Raw genomic sequence first — 20,174 nt, forward strand, 5'->3', positions numbered from 1 at the left:
AAAAGGACCCGCGCTGCTACCGTGTCGAGTCGTGTCGAGTCGTGTCGTGTCGAGTCGAGCTACATGTGCGGTGGAAAAGCGGCATTATTGTAGTGTTGCCCATCTGCTTCCCCACATATTGTTTTAACGCCATTTACATCTGCCTGTAATATCAAGGTCCCAGGGAAGTGGTTTGGAGTGACAGAGATGTACCATTGAATATCTATATCTTAAGATATCAGCCTTCAACCCCCCCCCCCCCCCCCAGACACCACCTGATCCCATGGTAGGAAAAATTGATTCAGCCTCCTGCCAAACAAATCTGCCCATCAAGATGCCTGCAAAGTGCTTCGTACACATCTACCTCAAATAATCTACAAACTACAAACAGTGTACTATATGCAATATAACCCACTTATAGACTCGTGTTATATTTAGTGATCAGCAGGTGATGGATCAATAAGACAGGTCGTAGGTCAGATTAGGTGCTCACGTGTCTAGTGTAAGATCGATCTCCAACTCGGTGGTGTTCAGAGAGATGCCTGCTGTGCTCAGAATGATGTAGAAGGTCACCTGTACACACACACACACGCACGCACGCACGCACACACACACACACACACACACACACACACACACACACACACACACACACACACACACACACACACACACACACACACCTTATTAAGAACAACAAATACCTTCAAGATGATAGTTGATCATTGAAGTGTGTGTAAAGAAGGTATCTAGTAATAGTATCAATGATACATAAATAAAAGATTATGATGTATTTTATTTAATTACCTAATATTATCTTCATATTAATTACTATTAATTAGTCCTCACCTTAGCGTCTCGTTTGAAGGGGTTCCCAAGTTCACATTCTGCCATAGAGCCATCCTTATTGGCCTTGCAGGTCACCGGCTGGATCTAATCAGAGCACAGATTAGAAGTCCACTTTGTTGTGTGTGAATGTACGTGTGTTTGCGTATTTGTGTGACCACTGAGTTTATATGTTGTATAGCTAGATGTGTGTGTTTGCATATGTGTTTGTGCATGAAAGCATGTGTGTTGCGTGTGTGTGCGTGTGTGCTTGTGCGTGCCTGTGTGTGTGCGTGCCTTTGTGTGTGTGTGTGTGTGTGTGCGTGCCAGTGTAAGTGTGTGTGTGTGTGTGTGTGTGTGTAAGCCTCACGTATTTAGACAGGACGCGGTATGAAGAGTAGGACAGGGCTTTGGGGAAGGTGGCGTTGATAGAGGCCTCGTAGGCATCATCGCCCTCGACGTTGGTCACCGTGACCTCCAAGGCAATCTCCTTCTCGTTGCTGAGGGACAACACTGGCACCCCAGAGCTGTCGCTGAGGACACAGCCCAGACACGGGCGTCAGTGACCTGGTGCTCCTCTGTGTGTGCGGTGTGTACTTCATTCATGTGTGTGTGTGCATGTGCGGTGTACTTCGCTCATGTGATTGTTAATACCAGCCGCAGAAACATATACTGTATGCTAAAATACGGGTAATATTTGAATATTAGGGGGAATATTGAATATTTGTGTGTGTGTGTGTGTGTGTGTGTGTGTGTGTGTGTGTGTGTGTGTGTGTGTGTGTGTGTGTGTGTGTGTGTGTGTGTGTGTTTGTGTGTTTGTAGCTGGCCTCTTACAGGTGTAGTGGTTCAAAGACGTCTTGGTTGGGTTTCTTTCGGCAGAAGCGATACCCTACCACCATTTTACTCTGGCACACGTTGTCTGCTCCACAGCCCTCCTTCAGGAAGCTCACCTACACACACGCGCAGACACACACACACACACACACACACACACACACACACACACACACACACACACACACACACACACACACACAATCATGAACACACATATACACATGTATACGATACATTCATCTAATGAAAAATGATGAAAGGGCAGACTCCAGCATCAACCCCAGCAGCTCCCCGGCCGTACCTCTGAGCGGATGCTTTTGGGCTTGTCGGCGTCCAGGACGGGCTTTAACTCGGCCCCAGAGGCCTGTCTCCGGCGCCGCGCGCTGTCCTGGATGTCCACGAACACTTCGATCGGGATGCCGCGCAGCTTGTCCCGAATGTCGTCCTGAAATAAGACACGGTATTACGAATCCACCATGCACTGAAATGTAGTATCACACACACACACACACACACACCAGACACACACACACTCACAGTCCTATCAATGTAGCAATCGCAGGTATCTTGAGCGTTGGCACACACACTTAAGCACAAATGAACAAGCATGCACACACGCACGCTTAATCACACGCACACATACACAAACACAAACCCGTTTCCGCAAGCATGCATGTACACAAACACACACACATAACAGTGAGGGGTGAAAGGGGGCGGGGTCAGGAGGAGTTGAGCGTACCTGCAAGGTGAGTTTCCATTCCAGACAGGACTGCTGATTCTGCTTGGTCAGCTTGAGGAGGCCACTGATCTCGAAGTTGCTGCCAGAGGACGACGCCTGGGTGATGACCACCCTGGAGGGTAGGCCCGCCTTCTTACGCTGATCCTCCACCACCAGTTTGTAGCGCACACCTGAAGGAGGGATGGGGCGAGGGCAGGAAGTGTGGTGAGGGTGAGAGCGGGGATGAAAGAAAAGCGTGTTCGATTTTTTTATTTATTCCTTTTCATGTTAAAGATACACTTTGTAACATTGCCAACAAGTGTTTGAAGTTGGTACTGCAGTACGGATTTCCAATATTGAGTTGTGTATGCCCACCCCCTCCTCACCAGGGCTGAGGCTAATGCAGGTTGTCAGGTTGAGGAAAATCAACGGCCACAAGCATAAATCATTCAAATGCAACTCCAAGATTGACCTTTGTTTTAACATGGCTCTGGTCATGGTGCCTTTTTGAATGAGGACGCATCGTTTGAGCATGTTATTATACATAGCATATAAATATGATAATTAATTGTATTTTTACACAGAGAACTCAGTTGATCAAATTGGTTTGCTTTCATGGCTGCAGAACACTTGGGTCTGCCTGCCGATTTGTTTCATATTTGGCAACACGGGGTACTCAGAGAAAAGGGAAATCAAACCAAATTCACAAAAGATAAGTACATTGTGATTGTAGCATTGGTGTCTGAGATGCCATTATTTTGACCTACCAATGTCGCCTGAATTTCTGATGACATCTCATGTTCATTTTATGACGTAATACAGTACATTTTTCACGTATGTTTTTTTATTTAAGTTTTTTATACATTTGTTGTATTTTGTAGGTACATTGTGTACCTGGGGGGAAACCAAGGGGCCAGGGAAAGATAGCTAAGGTTGTGTGGCTTGGCTGTCAAACGACGACTTACTCAGTTTAGGATTGTAGTTCGCTGCGCTGGCGACGTAGCTGAAGCAGCCGGACACTGTTAGACTGTGAACACACAGGGGCAGGTTAGTGATGGCATGCTCTTGGGTATTTTACTCTTACGGATAAGCTACAATCAATGAAACACAAATATAAATGATACGTTCTTCTTCGTTTCAATCGATATAGAATGAAAACCCTCCCCCGTGAATCATGTTGTAAACGTTGGAATCCATTCGCCGAGCTGCACAGAAAGCAAAACATTCTCATGGAACGAGAGAGATGCTGCCATGGCGAACAAGACTCACCAGATCTTGTCGCCACAGTTCTTCTTGGTGAGGTCCAGCTCGGGGGGGGTGATGGTGATTTTCTTGATGATGTCAACAACTGGGCGGGCCCTGAAAGGATAAGAGCGCCAATCAACACTTCTGCACTCCAACATCATGAACAATAATAATAAATAAATAATAAATAAAACCACTACTTAAGTGATTTAGCTCATGATTAAGGATATAGCTGCTTTTCAACCACTGGGATTTAAACCTTGGGCCATTCGGCTGGGACTCAACTTCTACTCGGTGACACTCTACGGGAGCGAAGCTATGATTTCACAAAGATCAAGACCAACCCACCTGAAGACAAACACCGAGTCGGAGAGGGAGCCCACGGCCAGGTCGGGGTAGGTGTTCCGGTCCAGGTCCATGTTCCCCGCCAGAGAGTAGCCAAAATGCCTGCTACCTAACGGCCTGCCTTTCAACATCTGAGAGACAAACGATGAGGTGTCACAGCGTGGGATCAAATACAAGGCACTAAGGTAATTCAGGACATGAACATGAACATATTTAAAAGCACATTGTACATTATCTATGTAATTAAAAGCTTTAATTAATTTGTTTTAGTATTTATTGTTTAAGATGTATACATTTATACATGCATTTATTTATTTGTGTGTTTATTTGTTCGTTTTGTTCATTTTGTCATTTATAATTAGGATGAGGATCATGATGAACATGAGGAGGAAGAGTGATGCATCGGGTGACCTGGGAATGCTTCTTGTTGGAGCTGATGCCGTCCTCTGAGCCGTGGTAGATGTAGACCACCCCCGCACCCTCGTCATCGTAGGGGGCCCCGACTGCAAAGTCTGCATGACAAGGTGGATAATGGTGAGTTATTGTCATGATGATGGCCGTGCTTGTTGCAGTCTGTAGGAGAGAAATAGGAGAGGGGTAGTGGCTCGCGTCAGGACCCCAATAGAAGCCAGGTGAGTTAGGGGCAGATGTCGTCCACTAATCCCCTGTCTTGCCTTCAAAGTATGGCAGGGGTGGCCTGGGTCAGACGATGGGACTTTGTATAGTATTGCGTCAACTTCCCACTCAGACTACTTACCGGGGTAATTGTCCTGATTGATGTCGCCCAGGTTCTCCACAGACAGTCCAAACATGGAGTCCTGAGGCCCGTCGATCCGGAGGGGGGTGACTGTGTCCCATGCCCCGGCCTTGTTGACGTAGACGTAGACCGCGCCCCCGATCTTCCCGTCCTTCTCAAAGTACTGCGGGGCCCCCACAACGATGTCGTGCCAACTAGGAGGAGAGATCAGATGGTTCTTTATTCCTCCCGGTACAGGATAGAGGCAGGAATGAAAAACAAAAGTCTCAAATTCCGTTCATTTAATTAATTTATAAATATAGGGTAAAAAAACAAAACATTAATTGATGTACACAACATGAGAAGTGGAAATAATGTTCACATAAAAGCAAAATAGAAATGGCATTATCATTATTTCATGATGGTACAATATTGAAACTCCACATTAATGACCCTTATAAATAAGGCTCTAAGGTGTCTCAGTGACATAGGGGACTAGGGTAGGCTTGAAACCATGCATTATTGACTTCAAGAGTTTGTCCAAATGAATAAACAAAGCAAAATACATCTGACTACTGAATACTCTGTTTACACAGACTCACTCCCTGGTGCTTGGGACCTTTTGTATTTCATCTCGGGGCATTATGGATCATTTCCAGGGAAATCGTATGAAACGTTAGGAATAACCTTTGTTTTTCTATGTAACATATCTCCAATAGCTCTCAGTAATATATAGTTAAAATGAAGTGTATAGAAAGTCCCCAATGACTTTGAATCCTGGTGTGTGCACGTGTGGGTGAGTTTCTGTATCCTCCCTATCCTATCTCCATGTACCCGTCTTGGTTGAGGTCCAGCACGGCCAGGTCGTAGCCAAAGGAGGAGGCCAGGCCTTCCCCCTGCAGGGTGAACTCCTCCCGCATGCTGGAGTCATTATCTATCGTCAACAGCACCACCGCCCCGCTGTGATTGGCCCTTGGTGCGCCCGCCACCACCGTCAGCCTTTCCTTCACCACCAGGGACTTGCTGGAGTCCAGGGAGAAGCCTGGTGGGGGAGGGAGAGAGGCAGTGAGGCAGGGGGAGAGACAACCAGAGAGAGGGAGAGAGGGAGAGAGAGAGAGAGAGAGAGAGAGAGAGAGAGAGAGAGAGAGAGAGAGAGAGAGAGAGAGAGAGAGAGAGAGAGAGAGGGAGAGAGAGAGGGAGTGAGAGAGAGAGAGAGGGAGAGAGAGTGAGAGAAAGAGAAAGAGAGAGAGAGAGAGAGAGAGAGAGAGAGAGAGAGAGAGAGAGAGAGAGGGAGAGAGAGAGTGAGAGAGAGTGAGAGAGTGAGAGAAAGAGAAAGAGAGAGAGAGAGAGAGAGAGAGAGAGAGAGAGAGAGAGAGAGAGAGAGAGAGAGAGAGAGAGAGAGAGAGAGAGAGAGAGAGAGTGAGAGAAAGAGAGAGAGAGAGAGAGAGAGAGAGAGAGAGAGAGAGAGAGAGAGAGAGAGAGAGAGAGAGAGAGAGAGAGGGAGAGAGAGAGAGTGAGAGAGTGAGAGAAAGAGAAAGAGAGAGAGATAAAAGCCTTTCTCTCAGTCAATCAGGTCAATAAAGGCATACATGGACAGACAGAAGTACATCGACAGGTTGAAGTAACAGACAGACAGACAAAAAGGAGTGGGCCTCAGACAAGACAAGACAGGGGTCAAAGGTAATATACTATACTATACTATACTATACTATACCAGGGGTTCATCTAAACCGGGAAAGAGAGGCGCTGCGCCTCCTTGTTTCAACCCAGCGCCTCCTTGTCGAAAATTTTAAATTACTTAAAATCTCCCGGAATGGAGAGCGAGCGAGCAAGACCGCGCACAGGAGACAACGTGCTCCTAACCGCGTTCGCATCTGTGTAGCGAGCGCGCAGCACAACAGAGAGGGATCTAGAAACTGTGCATGAGGCAGAGTGCACGTGAGCCTCAGGCGCCTCCTGATTGGCCTGGATCAATAAGTCAACCAATCTGTTTACAGTGTAGGCGGGCTTTTATCTCTTCTCCCGAACCAAATTTATCAGTTCAGTGAATCTGAGAGTGTCTGAGAAGAAAGAAAATATAGCGTTTGGTGACCTAGTTTACAGTGTTTTAAAATACTAATTTAAATAATAAAGAAAGTGTTCTTCCAGCAGGTTCCCGAAGTACGTGTTTTTTTTTCTATATACATTACTGTATGTAATGTTCTGCATCTATGGTAACTTAGCCATTTTGGATAATTTGGCCTTACTATACGAGTCAACATACTGGTCCTTCACAAGCCTCAGAATGATCCATTTCTACCTCAAATTTTCAAAAGCTCCGCAACTTTGAGGTGAACAGTACACTGCTTAAACTTTGATAAATTCAAATCATTCTTCCTTTTTTCATGGTCAGCACAGTTTCAACGGTGCCAATCTAGCAGGCCATGATGTTGAAATTATGACTCACGATGACTAGTGGACATCCACCGATGATTTTACCCTTTAAAGCACAACGTGAGCAGAGCCTGACTGGTATACAAACTCTTCTTCGTTGCTGGAGTTGGACACGCTGGCCATAAAGAGCACACCTGGGCGATGCATTGGAGCATTCAGATGCAGTGAAGACACAGACACAGACCATCGGTAAATATGTGGAGAGCGCAAACTGTCCAGACAGTAAACACAACAGGCACTGGCAACGAAACAAACTAACAAGGACATCAAGAAATAAACAGCATTCAACGCAATTATGAGTCATGGTTCCCTTGATAGACAGGACCTCCAACTGAGAGAAGTTCATCTGACTCGCCCTAACCTATCAGCCACTCTGTCTGCCCAGCACATTTTCATCACCTTTCTTCCCAATGTGATGGAGGAGGAGCAACTTATAGGGGGGAGGGAGATTGATAAAGAGAGGATGGAAGGTGAGGTCATGAATGAAAGATGGAGAAAGGGAAGTAGAGAGAGAGATGGGGGAGGGTAGGTGTTGGTACCCAGATAGCTGGTGGGAGGAACAGGTACCAGATCGGCCCTCAGCTCCCGCTCGTTGCCGGTCTCAAATGGACCGTCCTGGTAGATGCCCATTTCAACGAGGGTGTTGTTATTCTGTTCAAGACGCACCACACCTGGATGGTTGAGGAGAGAGTGGAGGAGAGGAGAGGGGAGAGGGGAGGAGAGGGGAGGAGAGGGGAGGAGAGGGGAGTGGAGGAGTGGAGAGGGGAGGAGAGAGGAGAGGAGAGGAGAGAGGAGAGGAGAGAGGAGAGGAGAGGAGAGGAGAGGAGAGGAGAGGAGAGGAGAGGAGAGGAGAGGAGAGGAGAGAGGGTAGGAGAGGGGAGGAGAGGGGAGGAGAGGAGAATGGAGGAGAGGAGAGGGGAGAGGGGAGTGGAGGAGAGGAGAGGAGAGGAGAGGAGAGGAGAGGAGAGGAGACGGGAGAGGAGAGGAGAGGAGAGGAGAGGAGAGGAGAGGAGAGGGGAGGAGAGGAGAGGAGAGGAGAGGAGAGGAGACGGGAGAGGAGAGAGGAGAGGAGAGAAAAATAAAAATAAAATTACTCAATGGCGGGAAGAAAGGAATTAGCTGGAGGACTGACTTTTAAGTAAACGTTTCTTCCCAAATATAATCAATAGTAAAAACCTATTCAGTTCAAATTATGTGATCGTGTCGGCCCGTCCCTCAAAGGCTGCCCCACGTCTCTCTGACTCTCTGCAGTTCCAAGTCCAGAGTCAAGGCCCTCATACACTGTCCACCACCGCCGTAACCCCACAGCCTATACCTTTCCAGTTGTATGCGCCCGGCGCTCCAAAGATCAGGTAGTGGTACTCCTTGTCGAAGGTGGCGGAGAGCCCCTGCTGGCAGGAGCCAAAGCGCTCGTGGCCGTAGTTGCGGCCGTTGCAGAAGTGCCAGTTGCCGTTGTCCTCGTTGTCCTTGGGGTTCATGGTCAGGTCCTGGCTCATCACGTAGCAGCGGCCGATGATGTTGCGGGTCTCTATTTCTTTGCCCACGTTGTTGCGTGTCTGGTAACGGTGAGCGCAGGTCTGGGGAACCACCACAATCAGAGAGAGCTCATCCTTTGGCCTAGTAAACTATTAAAATGACTAATACGAAATGTTTCTACTGTCTGTTTTTAATGTCCTTATATTTCATGTTTTTCACTTTTATAGTACTTTCTGATTTTTTCTTAGTTTTTTATTAGACTGCTTTGGCAATATTCATATTCATTTGCCTTGCCAAGAAAATATGTTTTTAGTGCAGAGAGAAAAGAGAATCTGAGGAAAATTCAGTTTATGCATTAAACGTCAGACAAATACACACAAACACACACACACACACACACATATATACACACACAGGCACACATGAGGACACACAAGACACACACCACACACACACACATACACACACAGGCACATATGAGAACACACATACAGAATGAGTATTAATAGAGTAATTACAGAAGCCAGTCCTTACCACAATCTTCCCTCCGGGTCCCTGGCTGTTAACAGTGACTCCCATCCACTGGTTCTCTTTGCTCTCCTTGGAAAGGTCCTCTATATGATCACAGAACATAGGATCAGCAGAGAGACACACACACACACACGCACACACATACACAACTTATTCCAAAAACATTTTCCTCAATGAAATCTAAGTAAATGAATCCCCTCAAATTCTGTTATGTGCGAGGAGTCGTTTTTTAATGTTCGTACAGCTTCATTATTAGTGGAGTATGCAAGCAAAATGGGCTAAGTGCAGGGCCCTGCCTGGGATGGAAAGGCCCTAAGGTCAGCTCACAATGCAGGTCAAAATTGGTTTACCATCGTTATCGAAATTCACCCTCTCACAGGTCTCGGAGGGGTTGGTGAAGTCACAGTTGTACAGCCCTCCAGGGACCTTCGCCTTCTGCATGCTCAGGGGCCCGGCTCTGGGGGCCCCTACCAGCAGCCTGTAAGAAGCATAGGTATGAATCAGACCAGGAGATAACATTCACACACATGGTTTTGTAGTGACAGATACTATGCTGGAAGCTACTGATAGACTGTATGTTCACTCACTGTTTGTATGTTGGTGGTTGTGGCGGCGTGCTTGGTTTGAGTACATACACAAACGTGCGCGAAGAAGACCCTATCTCACACACACACAAACAAGCCAGTGTTCCGTGTGTTCCCTCTAATAGTGACTCAAAGAATGCTATAAATTGTCTGCAGTGCTCCACTCCAGTGCACTCCGTTCTACACTATTTTTTTTTCTCAGAAGCTGTGCGAGTGCGAGTGCTTCCAGAAGCACTCGCACGCCTGGTATCTTGTTCTCTCTCTCTCTCTCTCTCTCTCTCTCTCTCTCTCTCTCTCTCTCTCTCTCTCTCTCTCTCTCTCTCTCTCTCTCTCTCTCTCTCTCTCTCTCTCTTTCTCTACTACATTTTCTCTCATTATCTCATTATCTCAAACTTTGTCTCATTATCTCAAACTTTACACAATCTTTCACTTTCTTACTCAACAACATAGGCTATGTATCTCATTATTTCTCAACACATCCGTATGCACAACACCTATCTCTCTCTCTCTTTCACTATACACATTCTATCCCGCTCTCAAACTCAGTCACTCTCACAAACAAACACACAATCACCCTCTTTCTCTCTCTCACATACACACACACACACACACACACACACACGCACACACACACACACACACACACACACACACACACACACACACACACACACATACTCACCCTCTCACACACACACACACACACTGACACTCACGCTCTCACAACAACACATACACATACAGCCTCTCTCTCTCTCTCTCTCTCTCTCACACACACACACACACACACATTCAGCCTCTCTCTCTCTCTCTCACACACACACACACACACACTCAGCCTCTCTCTCTCTCTCTCTCTCTCTCTCTCTCACACACACACACAGCCAGTCTTTGTGGGCCGAGGACAGGGGCCGGGCCACGCCCAGCTGAAGGGCAGTTCCCAGGGTTTTCCACGCTACGTATCTGTGACAATTTCCACGGCGATAATAAAGTGATGCATTGTGGGGGGTCACAGGGGGTCAGTGGAGCACACTTTCCATGCATCCCTATGTTCATCGCCCACTGACTTGCTGTCTTCTCTTTATATCTGGCATTGTCATTCTAAGTTTCTCCCGTCATCGCCTGAGACCTTAAGGAACTCATTGGACTTAAGGATTCAGGATCCTTAAGTTCCTTAAGGAAGATTTGTATGGCAGTTTCTTACGCTTCAGTATTAGGAGAAATGCAACGCACACTAGGCCTCATTTGAGAGGGATAAGGTCAGAAGCTTATGCTGAAGAACGTCCCCAGGCTGAGGCATGTGATGAGTAGGACAGGGAGGTGGCTAGAGTGTTTGATCGAAAGGTTCTTGGTCCAGCCTGTTTACCTGCGTGCGCCCTGACGTTTTGAAGCACGACAGAATTTGCATTGAAATATATTTTTCCGATGACATAATTACGACAACACAACGACAAGTGACAACACATGAGAATGGGTGAGAGAGAGAGAGATCTACAGTTGTGCCTCTGGGATGGGTCTCTATGTGAACCTACGCTGACTTCCACGTATGCGCTCCTCTTTCATGAGGGAGAGGGGGGAGGCGCTCGAAACACGCCTACGCTTTTTAATCACGTGACACTAAACAACAATGCCCCTAGCGACACAGCTAAGTTACACATTCTCAAGGATTGTGTTTTGAGCACCAGAAATAGGAAAAAGTCCAATTAATGTACGGCCTAGAATCTAGTTGACTAGAAATTATATTAGAAGAGGGTTTGCGCTTTTTTTTTTTCACACCAATAAAATATCAAAATAAAATTAAAAAGAAGTGTGCAGTTGTATCGCAACTGTTTCGTTTTGGATGCCAACTTTCAAATAAAAGGGTGATAGCTTATTTTAGTAATTTAACAATGAACTAAATGCTCAAAAACACCCATGTAACATAATGCCCCTCATCAGCGGACAGCTCTTTGCTTCAATCCTCTAAATACACAGGATATGTAGCTGAAAGCTCTGAGCAATGTCTTCACTAGACTGCATGGGGTGAGTGTCCATCTGCATATTCGCATCACGGCTGATGTAAACCGTTTTTAACTTGCGTGTAGACAGTATATTTTCAGGCGTGACGTGAGGAAAGCGTTTCGTTCTCACATGCGGGAAGGCCAAGGCAACGATGGCCGAGGCGGGAAGGGCGAGATGCGTTGACGTAGGTGAATCCCGCAACTTTTTGAGTTTCGGAGAGATCTTTTTAGATATTTGGTTAACCGCCCAAGCTTTTTCTCTTGTCAAGTGGTATGGAGGTAGATTTGTGTCTTTATCATGCAATCAAAAATAATAGGTTTGAGAGCAAAACTTTCCACACTGCATTAAAAAAATAGATTTGAGAGCAAAACTATCGACACTGCAATCAAAAAATGTTTTATTGCAAGATAAATTAATGTGATAAAAAAAATATTAATGGGAATCCAAAAGTTTTGTTTGCAAACACAAAAGTTTTGTTTGCGAATCCAAAAGTTTTGTTTGCGAATCAAAAAGCTTTGTTTGCGAATCCTAAAGTTTTGCTTGCGAATCCAAAAGCTTTGCTTGATGTTGAGCTGAATCTCGTGGGCGGGACCTACGCCAAAAGATGTAAGACACGTCTCTATTGGCCAGTCTTGATCGGAGTGACAGCTTGGCAACACCTGAAAAGCCGCTGCCCCCCGACCGCCTCCAGAAGCAGATTGTCGGCCTGTTCGTTTGTGCCTCTCAATCCGCGGCGGCGGTCAACAACATCGCCCTGCTCTCCTCTGCCATGGTCTCCTTGTCGGCTGACAGGGAGGCCTACGGGATTTTCAGGGCACGCAAGCGCGCGCACGGGACAAGCCCATAAGGCGAAGCCTAGACGGCGTAGCCTACATGAAATAGAACTCCCTCTCTCGTTACTAACTGTGGATGTTGCCAAGCTGTCACTCCGATCGAGACTGGCCAATAGAGACGTGTCTTACATCTTTTGGCGTAGGTCCCGCCCACGAGATTCAGCTCAACAGCAAGCAAAGCTTTTGGATTCGCAAGCAAAACTTTAGGATTCGCAAGCAAAGCTTTTGGATTCGCAAGCAAAACTTTAAGATTCGCAAGCAAAGCTTTTTGATTCGCAAACAAAACTTTTGGATTCGCAAACAAAACTTTTGGATTTGCAAACAAAACTTTTGGGTTTGCAAACAAAACTTTTGGATTCCCATTAATATTTTTTTTATCACATTAATTTATCTTGCAATAAAACATTTTTTGATTGCAGTGTCGATAGTTTTGCTCTCAAATCTATTTTTTGATTGCAGTGTGGAAAGTTTTGCTCTCAAACCTATTATTTTTGATTGCATAATAAAGACACAAATCTACCTCCATAAAGTGGCCATGTAACGTTATCTAACCTGCATCCCTCCCTGCACAGACATGCCACGCTAGAGCTTTTTCTCTTTGATAAGCTTGCACGCTCTCACTTTCATTTATTTTTACTCTCAGTCATTTAAAACATAATTCTTCTTTAATTCCTATCATAGCTATTGCATTTTATTTTTCATTATCATTTTCTTTTGCCTGTGCAATTATAGTGGAACGACTCTCTGGACTCCTGCCATCCACTAGTTAGCTTTAACTGTAGTTACAGAGTATTCTGTACCTTGTTACGTATTTTAAGAACCTAAGCTACCCACACATATACCCTATGAAGCAGGACCAAACATATAAGCCGTAAATACTATACATAGCCACAAGGGGAGCAAGACCTTATTGAAGGCTGCTCCACCACAGAAGACATCACCTTTAGTTAGGTGAAGAAGCCGAAGCCACTACGTCACCCCGGCCACGCCCACTACATAGGACACGCCCACTTGACGTGCTCAAGCGGGTGATTCGAAGGAAACAGCCCCAGAATCTCTTGGCAGCCCATAGGATAGGGTTATAGCTTTGGTCAGCTGGGAGACGCTCTGCACGTGCAAAGATATGCTTCAACCTCCTTTTGCTTCATATGCCGCGTTTCCACTGCAGGGTGCGGAACGGATCGGATCGCAAAGGTGCGGTAGGGAGGGGGCGGTATAGCCCAGCTCAGTTCCGAGGTCGCGTTTCCACTGCTGACAGTACCCTTTGTGATAGGCCGGATGTCGATCGCCGCGGCAGCTAGGTAAACATCGTAAACAACGTCTTCCTCCCCAAGAATGCAGACGAACGTCTCCACCTCCTTGTTCGCCCAAGCAAGTGTTTTACGCGACATGTTAATTGTAAAGAATAATACCCCGAGGCTACTGTTTGCTTGTTTTTATCCCCGCACCACCCGGAAGTGATGATTCTGTCGACCAATCAACGGAGGGTGTGTAGCTAGAATTTCCCGGGACCCTTTCAGGCGTCCGGTCTCGTTTTCGGTACCCCAACGGAGAAGTCCCGAGAAAGGGGCCGGAACGGGTACGGCAAAGTCCGGGTCACGCCCACTTTTGGCGGTGGAAACGCGACCCGACCCACACCTTTGCGATCCGATCCGTTCCGCACCCTGCAGCGGAAACGCGCCATTAGTTATCAGTTTACCATACCGAATTACTTTACCAATTAAAGTAACTGTTAAAAGCCATCCTTTGGATTTGATCACTTTCCTTGAAGAACTCTGCAATAACCTTACTAAAGAAATACTCCAGTTACATGCTCCACTTGACTTATGTAATCACTATAGCAACACCTAAACAGTCCCTACTACTCAGAGTGTGTTGCACTGTAAATGCACTGGAGCGTCTGACCCAAATTCCATTTGCAAGAAGCCAAGTCTGACAGGGAGTGAGCACACCTCTTCCTTCGAGACAGAGAATGTGTAGAGAATGGAAGGAAAAGGCTCATGCTGAGAAAAGCTGATCTCTGGGGTGCAGGCAAGGTCACTTGATCCCTGTTTGCTATGGTGGACCACTCAATGTCACACGGTTCATACAGTGATCGTTCCTCCTCACATACACAAAAGACAGGGGGAATCCCCTACCCAGCTGGCTTCCTTAAGAATCAACTTAGAAACGACACACACACACGCACACACACACATACACACACAAACACAAATTTCCCTTTGATGGAATGGTGCTATGTTGCATTACTTAAAACTAAAAAACTACCCAAGATGTTACATCTATGTATTATGCACAAATAATACATACTTATGTATTGTACTGTAAATAGTCTGGGACTAGCATGGTTTCATAGCGTGGGTAACTAATGTCTTCTGGTCCAGCCAAAGGTCATGTGCTGAGTGGGCCCAGTGCAGCGGTAGGTCTGACCCGTCAGCCTCAGGCCAAGTACCCTTCTGCTCATCTAATCACTGACCACCAGCACAGGAAGCGGAGACACACGGGCTACAGACGACAGGAAGGACCCAGACAACAGGGAGGGGTAGGCACAGGGCGCAGGGGCAGGAGGAAGCTACAGGCAGAGGGATGGGGGCAGATTACACATGCATGGGCGTAGTGTGTCATGGTGTACATGTAACATGCGGCAGGGGTAGCAGGGGCAAAGGGATCCACAGGATCATCAGGGGGTGTCTCCATCATTACCTCTACCCACCAACCCTACTGGGGGGCAGTGGGAAACCACACACACCAGGTTTTATGGTTATGGTGGTCTGCTGTTGCGACCATTGAATTATGATCTCATTCAGGACAGGCAGTAAGATTCATTGCAATATGCAATGTTGAGCCTCCGAGAGGAGAGAGTGCCCTCGGCATTAGTTGTATTGTTCTGGTCAGAAATGTGTCCCTCCAAACTGTAGAGGGGGGGGGGGAGGGATTGTTTTAACACTGTGGCCCACTGAGCCTGTTCTGTGGTACCACATGAATCTGGCTGCCTGCTGGGGCGCTCGCCGTTGCTTAGCGACAGCCAGCGGGCACTCTATCAGCCGACCCGCAACTGTTAGCGGGACCCGAGCCGGTGGTGCTCTGGTGGGTTGTTATGCTACGCAGCATTGTGGTACTGCTGTCAGGCGGCCTGGGAACCAGGGGCCCTTACAGGCAGCCACTGAACCACTGCGGAGCCGGGGCCCGCTGACTGAAGGAATAGTGTGGTGGGAGGATGCTCGGTTCCCAGATGTGAGCCTGATTTATGCTCTTCGTCTCAGCATTACTCCAGCCCTCCTCCCTCTCTTCCCGTCTGCTCTTCACTTCATTTCTCCATCTCCCCGCTTTGATGTTAGCCAACCTGCAGTGCTAACCTGAAGCAGGCTAGCTAGGCTGGAAGCCAGGAGAGGGGAGGGATGATACCGCCTCCCTTTTGTTATTTCATTCTTTCTTCCTTTTTAACCACAAACACACAATCCCAATAAAGCTTGGCACTTGTAATCTGTTAACACCATCGAAACACACATAAATTATACTTCATACTCATAGACCCTAGACTCAAGTTAGAATTTAGAGTTTTACTTTTCTTAACGTGCAGAAATGACACACCCATCTCGAGTCCCATAGAGAACTGTGTGAGGCTCTGCATCACAGCTTGTTTAGATTCAGTCTCTATCTCTCTTGTTAAAACAGTAAACTGCAGGGACCCCATGTATTGCCGTTATTCAACATGGCATTATGTTCTTTCTTAGCTCCTTACCCTGCACTTCTTGATCTACTTACCTCTTGATTGATTTATACAGAAACACACACAGCTTCACCCACCTCATCTTCCTCATTTCTGGGTGTGTGCATCATTTTTCCCAGCATGGCACTAAACAGACATAATATGTGAGTCAAGTCGGCTGGGTAAAACACACACACACACTGCACTCGACTGGGCTAGCTGGAGTCTGACTCACACATCACGTCTAGTTTTAAGAGCTAGGAGGGACAAGAGTGTGCTCACATAAACATGCACCCTTGGTCCACACTGTACACTTGCACAGAATAACCCCAGAGCTTGAGTCGCATTAAACACTTCAGCACTAAAAGGACCAGCGTTTTCTGAATATTATAACCACAGCATTGTTAAACACTTGATCCTGATTGGTTAATAGTGGTATTAATCAAAAAAGGGACTCCTCTGCCTTTTAACAGTATCCACTCTATGTGGTACGAATGTCTCCTTGACAACACATACTTATAATCATATACTGTTCATATACGTTCCGAGTGGAATGTATACATCCTTTCTCGGATAATAACAGTATTGGAATAGGGAGGGGACTCTGTTTGTTTCTCTGTGTGTGTCCGTGTGTGTGTGTGTGTGTGTGTGTGTGTGTGTGTGTGTGCGTGCGTGCGTGCGTGCGTGCGAACTGTCTATCAGTTTATTCATCTGTCTGTTCGTCTGTCAGTCATAGCATCGACGTGTTCTTCTCCTGACTCCTGGAATGTCTCCTTCACCACACAAAGCCTTGATGACAGAGACGACTCCAAGGCACTGCTGTCTGAGTCTCAGTGCCCTGCAACTTGCTGCATGTTCACCCACACCCATAAACACACCCACACACATAAGCATACCCACACACATAAGCACACACACACGCACATACACACACACACACACACAAAAATACACACAAACACATGGACAGATACACATAGAGCATGTGTAACCTCTTATCTGTCTTCCAGCAGCACTGTGAACAGCAAGCGGCACTGAACGAAACAACCACACAATCCAGGGGATTTGACAGGGATTGGACTTAATTATTCTAGTATGGGTTTTGTAATCATATTATACATCCTAGAAAGACCCCCTCTGGGGGCTTACCAATGTTTGACTAAAAGAAAAGTGTGGTTCTACATTAAAAGTTAAAAGGGTAGAGGTGTACCTGTGGGCCTCCTTGAGCAAGATCCCTATAGTCCTCGACCTTTCATCAATGACATGCACACTTCCCTCCAGGTTGCTTTAAGAAATGACTAAACTGTAAATAATAGTAGAAAGTGCTTATTGTGGTGCATTAAGCATGAGATTACATTGACGAGAGTTGACGCCTTAAATCATGGTTACTTTAGCTACTTTACGTGGACGAAGGTCACTGCTTTGGTCACCTGCTCATGAAAGAGCATCTCTTTAAGTGGGCGGTCAGACGTCGGACACGAGGAAAACGCGGCACAGCGCGCGCGTGCGTGCGCGAGTGTTTTCGAGATATGAACCAACCAGGTAAGCCTGCAACTTACATTTTATACTAGTATAATAATCGTTCCATAAACAATGTTTATACATTTTTGTTGGTTCTATATAGATTGTGGATTCAGATTGTATATGGTTTGTTCAACTTTGTAGCAAAGCAGTGGACGCATAAAATAGGAGCTTCCGCCGTTACATAAGACTGACCGTGATTCCGGTACACCTTTCAGGTATGTCCTCGAACAGTAAATACATGTGACCTGCTGTGACTCGAAGGTGCGGAATATGAAGCTGATTTTCCTTCTTCCGTTAGCCACATGTGTCCCTCGGCTACTGACCAGACGGTCAACCTGCGCGTAATATGCCAGGCTTTTAGAGTTATGAACAGTCTTCTATTCAAGACAATAACATTAACCGAGTTTAACACACATAGGCATATATATGCCTGTAAAGGTTGGCAGAATGCAGTGTGTTGTGACACCTTGTGCGAGTTTACTTTCTAAGCACTTTTGAACAAGTGCATGGCCAAGGACTCGGAGCCTACCTGCGACACCTGTTTCCAACGACGACACAATGATACACACTTAAAGCCCACCAACACCGCCTCGGAAATACAACTCAATGATAAATTCTTACAAAGTCTTACATTCTTTTATCTGATGGACGAAGTTGCCAGTGCATGGCCATGGAGAATCCGAAAAAACTTCCAGGTTCCCCATTCTTCCGCAGGACACTTTCGTGGTCCAGGTTAAAGGCAGTGCATTCCAAGAGAAGAAGCAGCGGCAGTCCGTAGAAGATCCAAATGTTCAAGCCCGCCATCGCTGTGGTGAGTAGGGAGACTTGTTCCACTTCCCCAAGTCCCTCGGTAATGTAATGAAGCTCGAGCAGGAGCGCGCGACAGACAGACACGGGACTAATAGCTGCAGGGGAGGTAAACTGCTGCCCACTTGAAGCTTGTGCCGCGCCCCTCCCGGTAAAGGCCTGTACACGCAGAAACGCGCGTTCATACTTTCTTTACTCACTCACACACACGCAAGTGCACGCACACACGCGCGCACCACGGACGCACACACAAGTACCTGCACACACATACCCACAGACAAATAAAAAATGCACGAGCATTAAATATTTCTACATAACCCCACCCCACTGATTCATGACAGAACTAATACACAATATTAAACTTAAAGAAAAAAATAAGAAAAACGAAAAGCCCTTCAGCTGCATTGTAGTGAATGGTGTTGAATTATCCTCTGATCTAGCTCTTTAGGCAGAAGGTCAACAAGGTCTGGACTTATTGCTGCCTCAGGCATTGTCAGCCATGGGGTGATCGATAGCTGCTTCAGGGTATTATGTGATTATGTTAACTAATAACTACAGATGAGTTATACAGGCCGGGTTTTACACTGTGGAGATTACTCCTAGCTTAGTGATACTAAACATCATTGCATTTAAACGTACAGCTCACTCACTCACTCACACACACAAACAGACAAAGACATGAGTGGAGAGGGAGATGGACAAAGAACAAACAGTGAAGTGTGTGGTTGTATGTGTTTGTGTTTGTGTGCGTGCGCGTGCATGTGCAGTTATGCGTGTGCGAAAATGTGTAGGCAGTAAACTGGCCTTATAAATGGCCTAATAAATGCGTAACAGACAAAACAGGAAGCGATGACTGAGCTGGCGAAAAAATAATTCTACTGATATGCACAATATTGACGAATGATGACTGCCCTAACTGAATGAGACGATAAAGAATCACACACACACACACACACACACACACACACACACACACACACACACACACACACACACACACACATACACACACACACACACACACACACACACACACACAAAAAAAAACACACACACACACACACACACACCACAAACGCCCTCCACAGAGAGCAGGAATCGAGCTGACTTATGGTGATTGATGATCATTGTTGAGTGTTGCTCCCTTGCGATGACATCCTGACAGAAGATTGGATGCCCTGGCCACAGGCCTGTGTCCTCCGTAATGACTCATTAGATGAGTCACATCATCCACCCCCCAACCTCTCCCCAAGCCCCAGATTAAAGCACGACGTGGGTCCAGCTGCACACACACACACACACACACACACACACACACACACACACACACACGCACACACACACACACACACACACACACACAAAGCCCTTTACCCTCACTGTGGAATGGCATCCGCGGATGAAACTCTGACCCAAAGCTTGCCCTCACAACAGAACTCCTACAGAACACAACGGTGGCTTTGTGCAGACACAGAGTCTGAGAAATGGAAAGACATGAAGAAAGAGAGGGAGGGAAGCAAGAAAGGAGAGAGAGAGATAGATAGATAACGGGATACCCACTGACACAGTAGGGGTAGAGTAGTAGGGG

At 46.5% G+C, this 20,174-nt stretch overlaps 1 protein-coding gene across 3 annotated transcripts in view; it reads right to left on the bottom strand.

Annotated features, from left to right (window-relative positions):
- The window catches only part of LOC115549061 (integrin alpha-6), a 24,243-nt gene extending 5,516 nt beyond the window's left edge, over nucleotides 1-18,727 (bottom strand). For 2 of the 3 annotated variants that reach the window (XM_030364051.1, XM_030364053.1), the window contains exons 1-17: nucleotides 18,411-18,727; nucleotides 9,479-9,606; nucleotides 9,132-9,211; nucleotides 8,437-8,698; nucleotides 7,661-7,792; nucleotides 5,523-5,730; nucleotides 4,710-4,903; nucleotides 4,364-4,464; nucleotides 3,956-4,083; nucleotides 3,632-3,721; nucleotides 3,328-3,389; nucleotides 2,384-2,553; nucleotides 1,943-2,086; nucleotides 1,639-1,754; nucleotides 1,175-1,337; nucleotides 829-912; nucleotides 473-552 (exon numbers count right to left, since the gene is read on the bottom strand). In XM_030364051.1, the coding sequence (XP_030219911.1) occupies nucleotides 473-552; nucleotides 829-912; nucleotides 1,175-1,337; nucleotides 1,639-1,754; nucleotides 1,943-2,086; nucleotides 2,384-2,553; nucleotides 3,328-3,389; nucleotides 3,632-3,721; nucleotides 3,956-4,083; nucleotides 4,364-4,464; nucleotides 4,710-4,903; nucleotides 5,523-5,730; nucleotides 7,661-7,792; nucleotides 8,437-8,698; nucleotides 9,132-9,211; nucleotides 9,479-9,606; nucleotides 18,411-18,583 (2,315 nt within the window). In that variant the 5' untranslated portion in view covers nucleotides 18,584-18,727. The remainder of the gene's footprint in view (nucleotides 1-472; nucleotides 553-828; nucleotides 913-1,174; nucleotides 1,338-1,638; nucleotides 1,755-1,942; nucleotides 2,087-2,383; nucleotides 2,554-3,327; nucleotides 3,390-3,631; nucleotides 3,722-3,955; nucleotides 4,084-4,363; nucleotides 4,465-4,709; nucleotides 4,904-5,522; nucleotides 5,731-7,660; nucleotides 7,793-8,436; nucleotides 8,699-9,131; nucleotides 9,212-9,478; nucleotides 9,607-18,410) is intronic. The other variant, XM_030364052.1, reaches the window with a different exon arrangement.
- Between the last annotated feature and the right edge of the window lie 1,447 nt (nucleotides 18,728-20,174).

This window comes from Gadus morhua, chromosome 8 (genome assembly GCF_902167405.1).
Source record: "Gadus morhua chromosome 8, gadMor3.0, whole genome shotgun sequence".
Lineage (NCBI taxonomy): Eukaryota > Metazoa > Chordata > Actinopteri > Gadiformes > Gadidae > Gadus > Gadus morhua.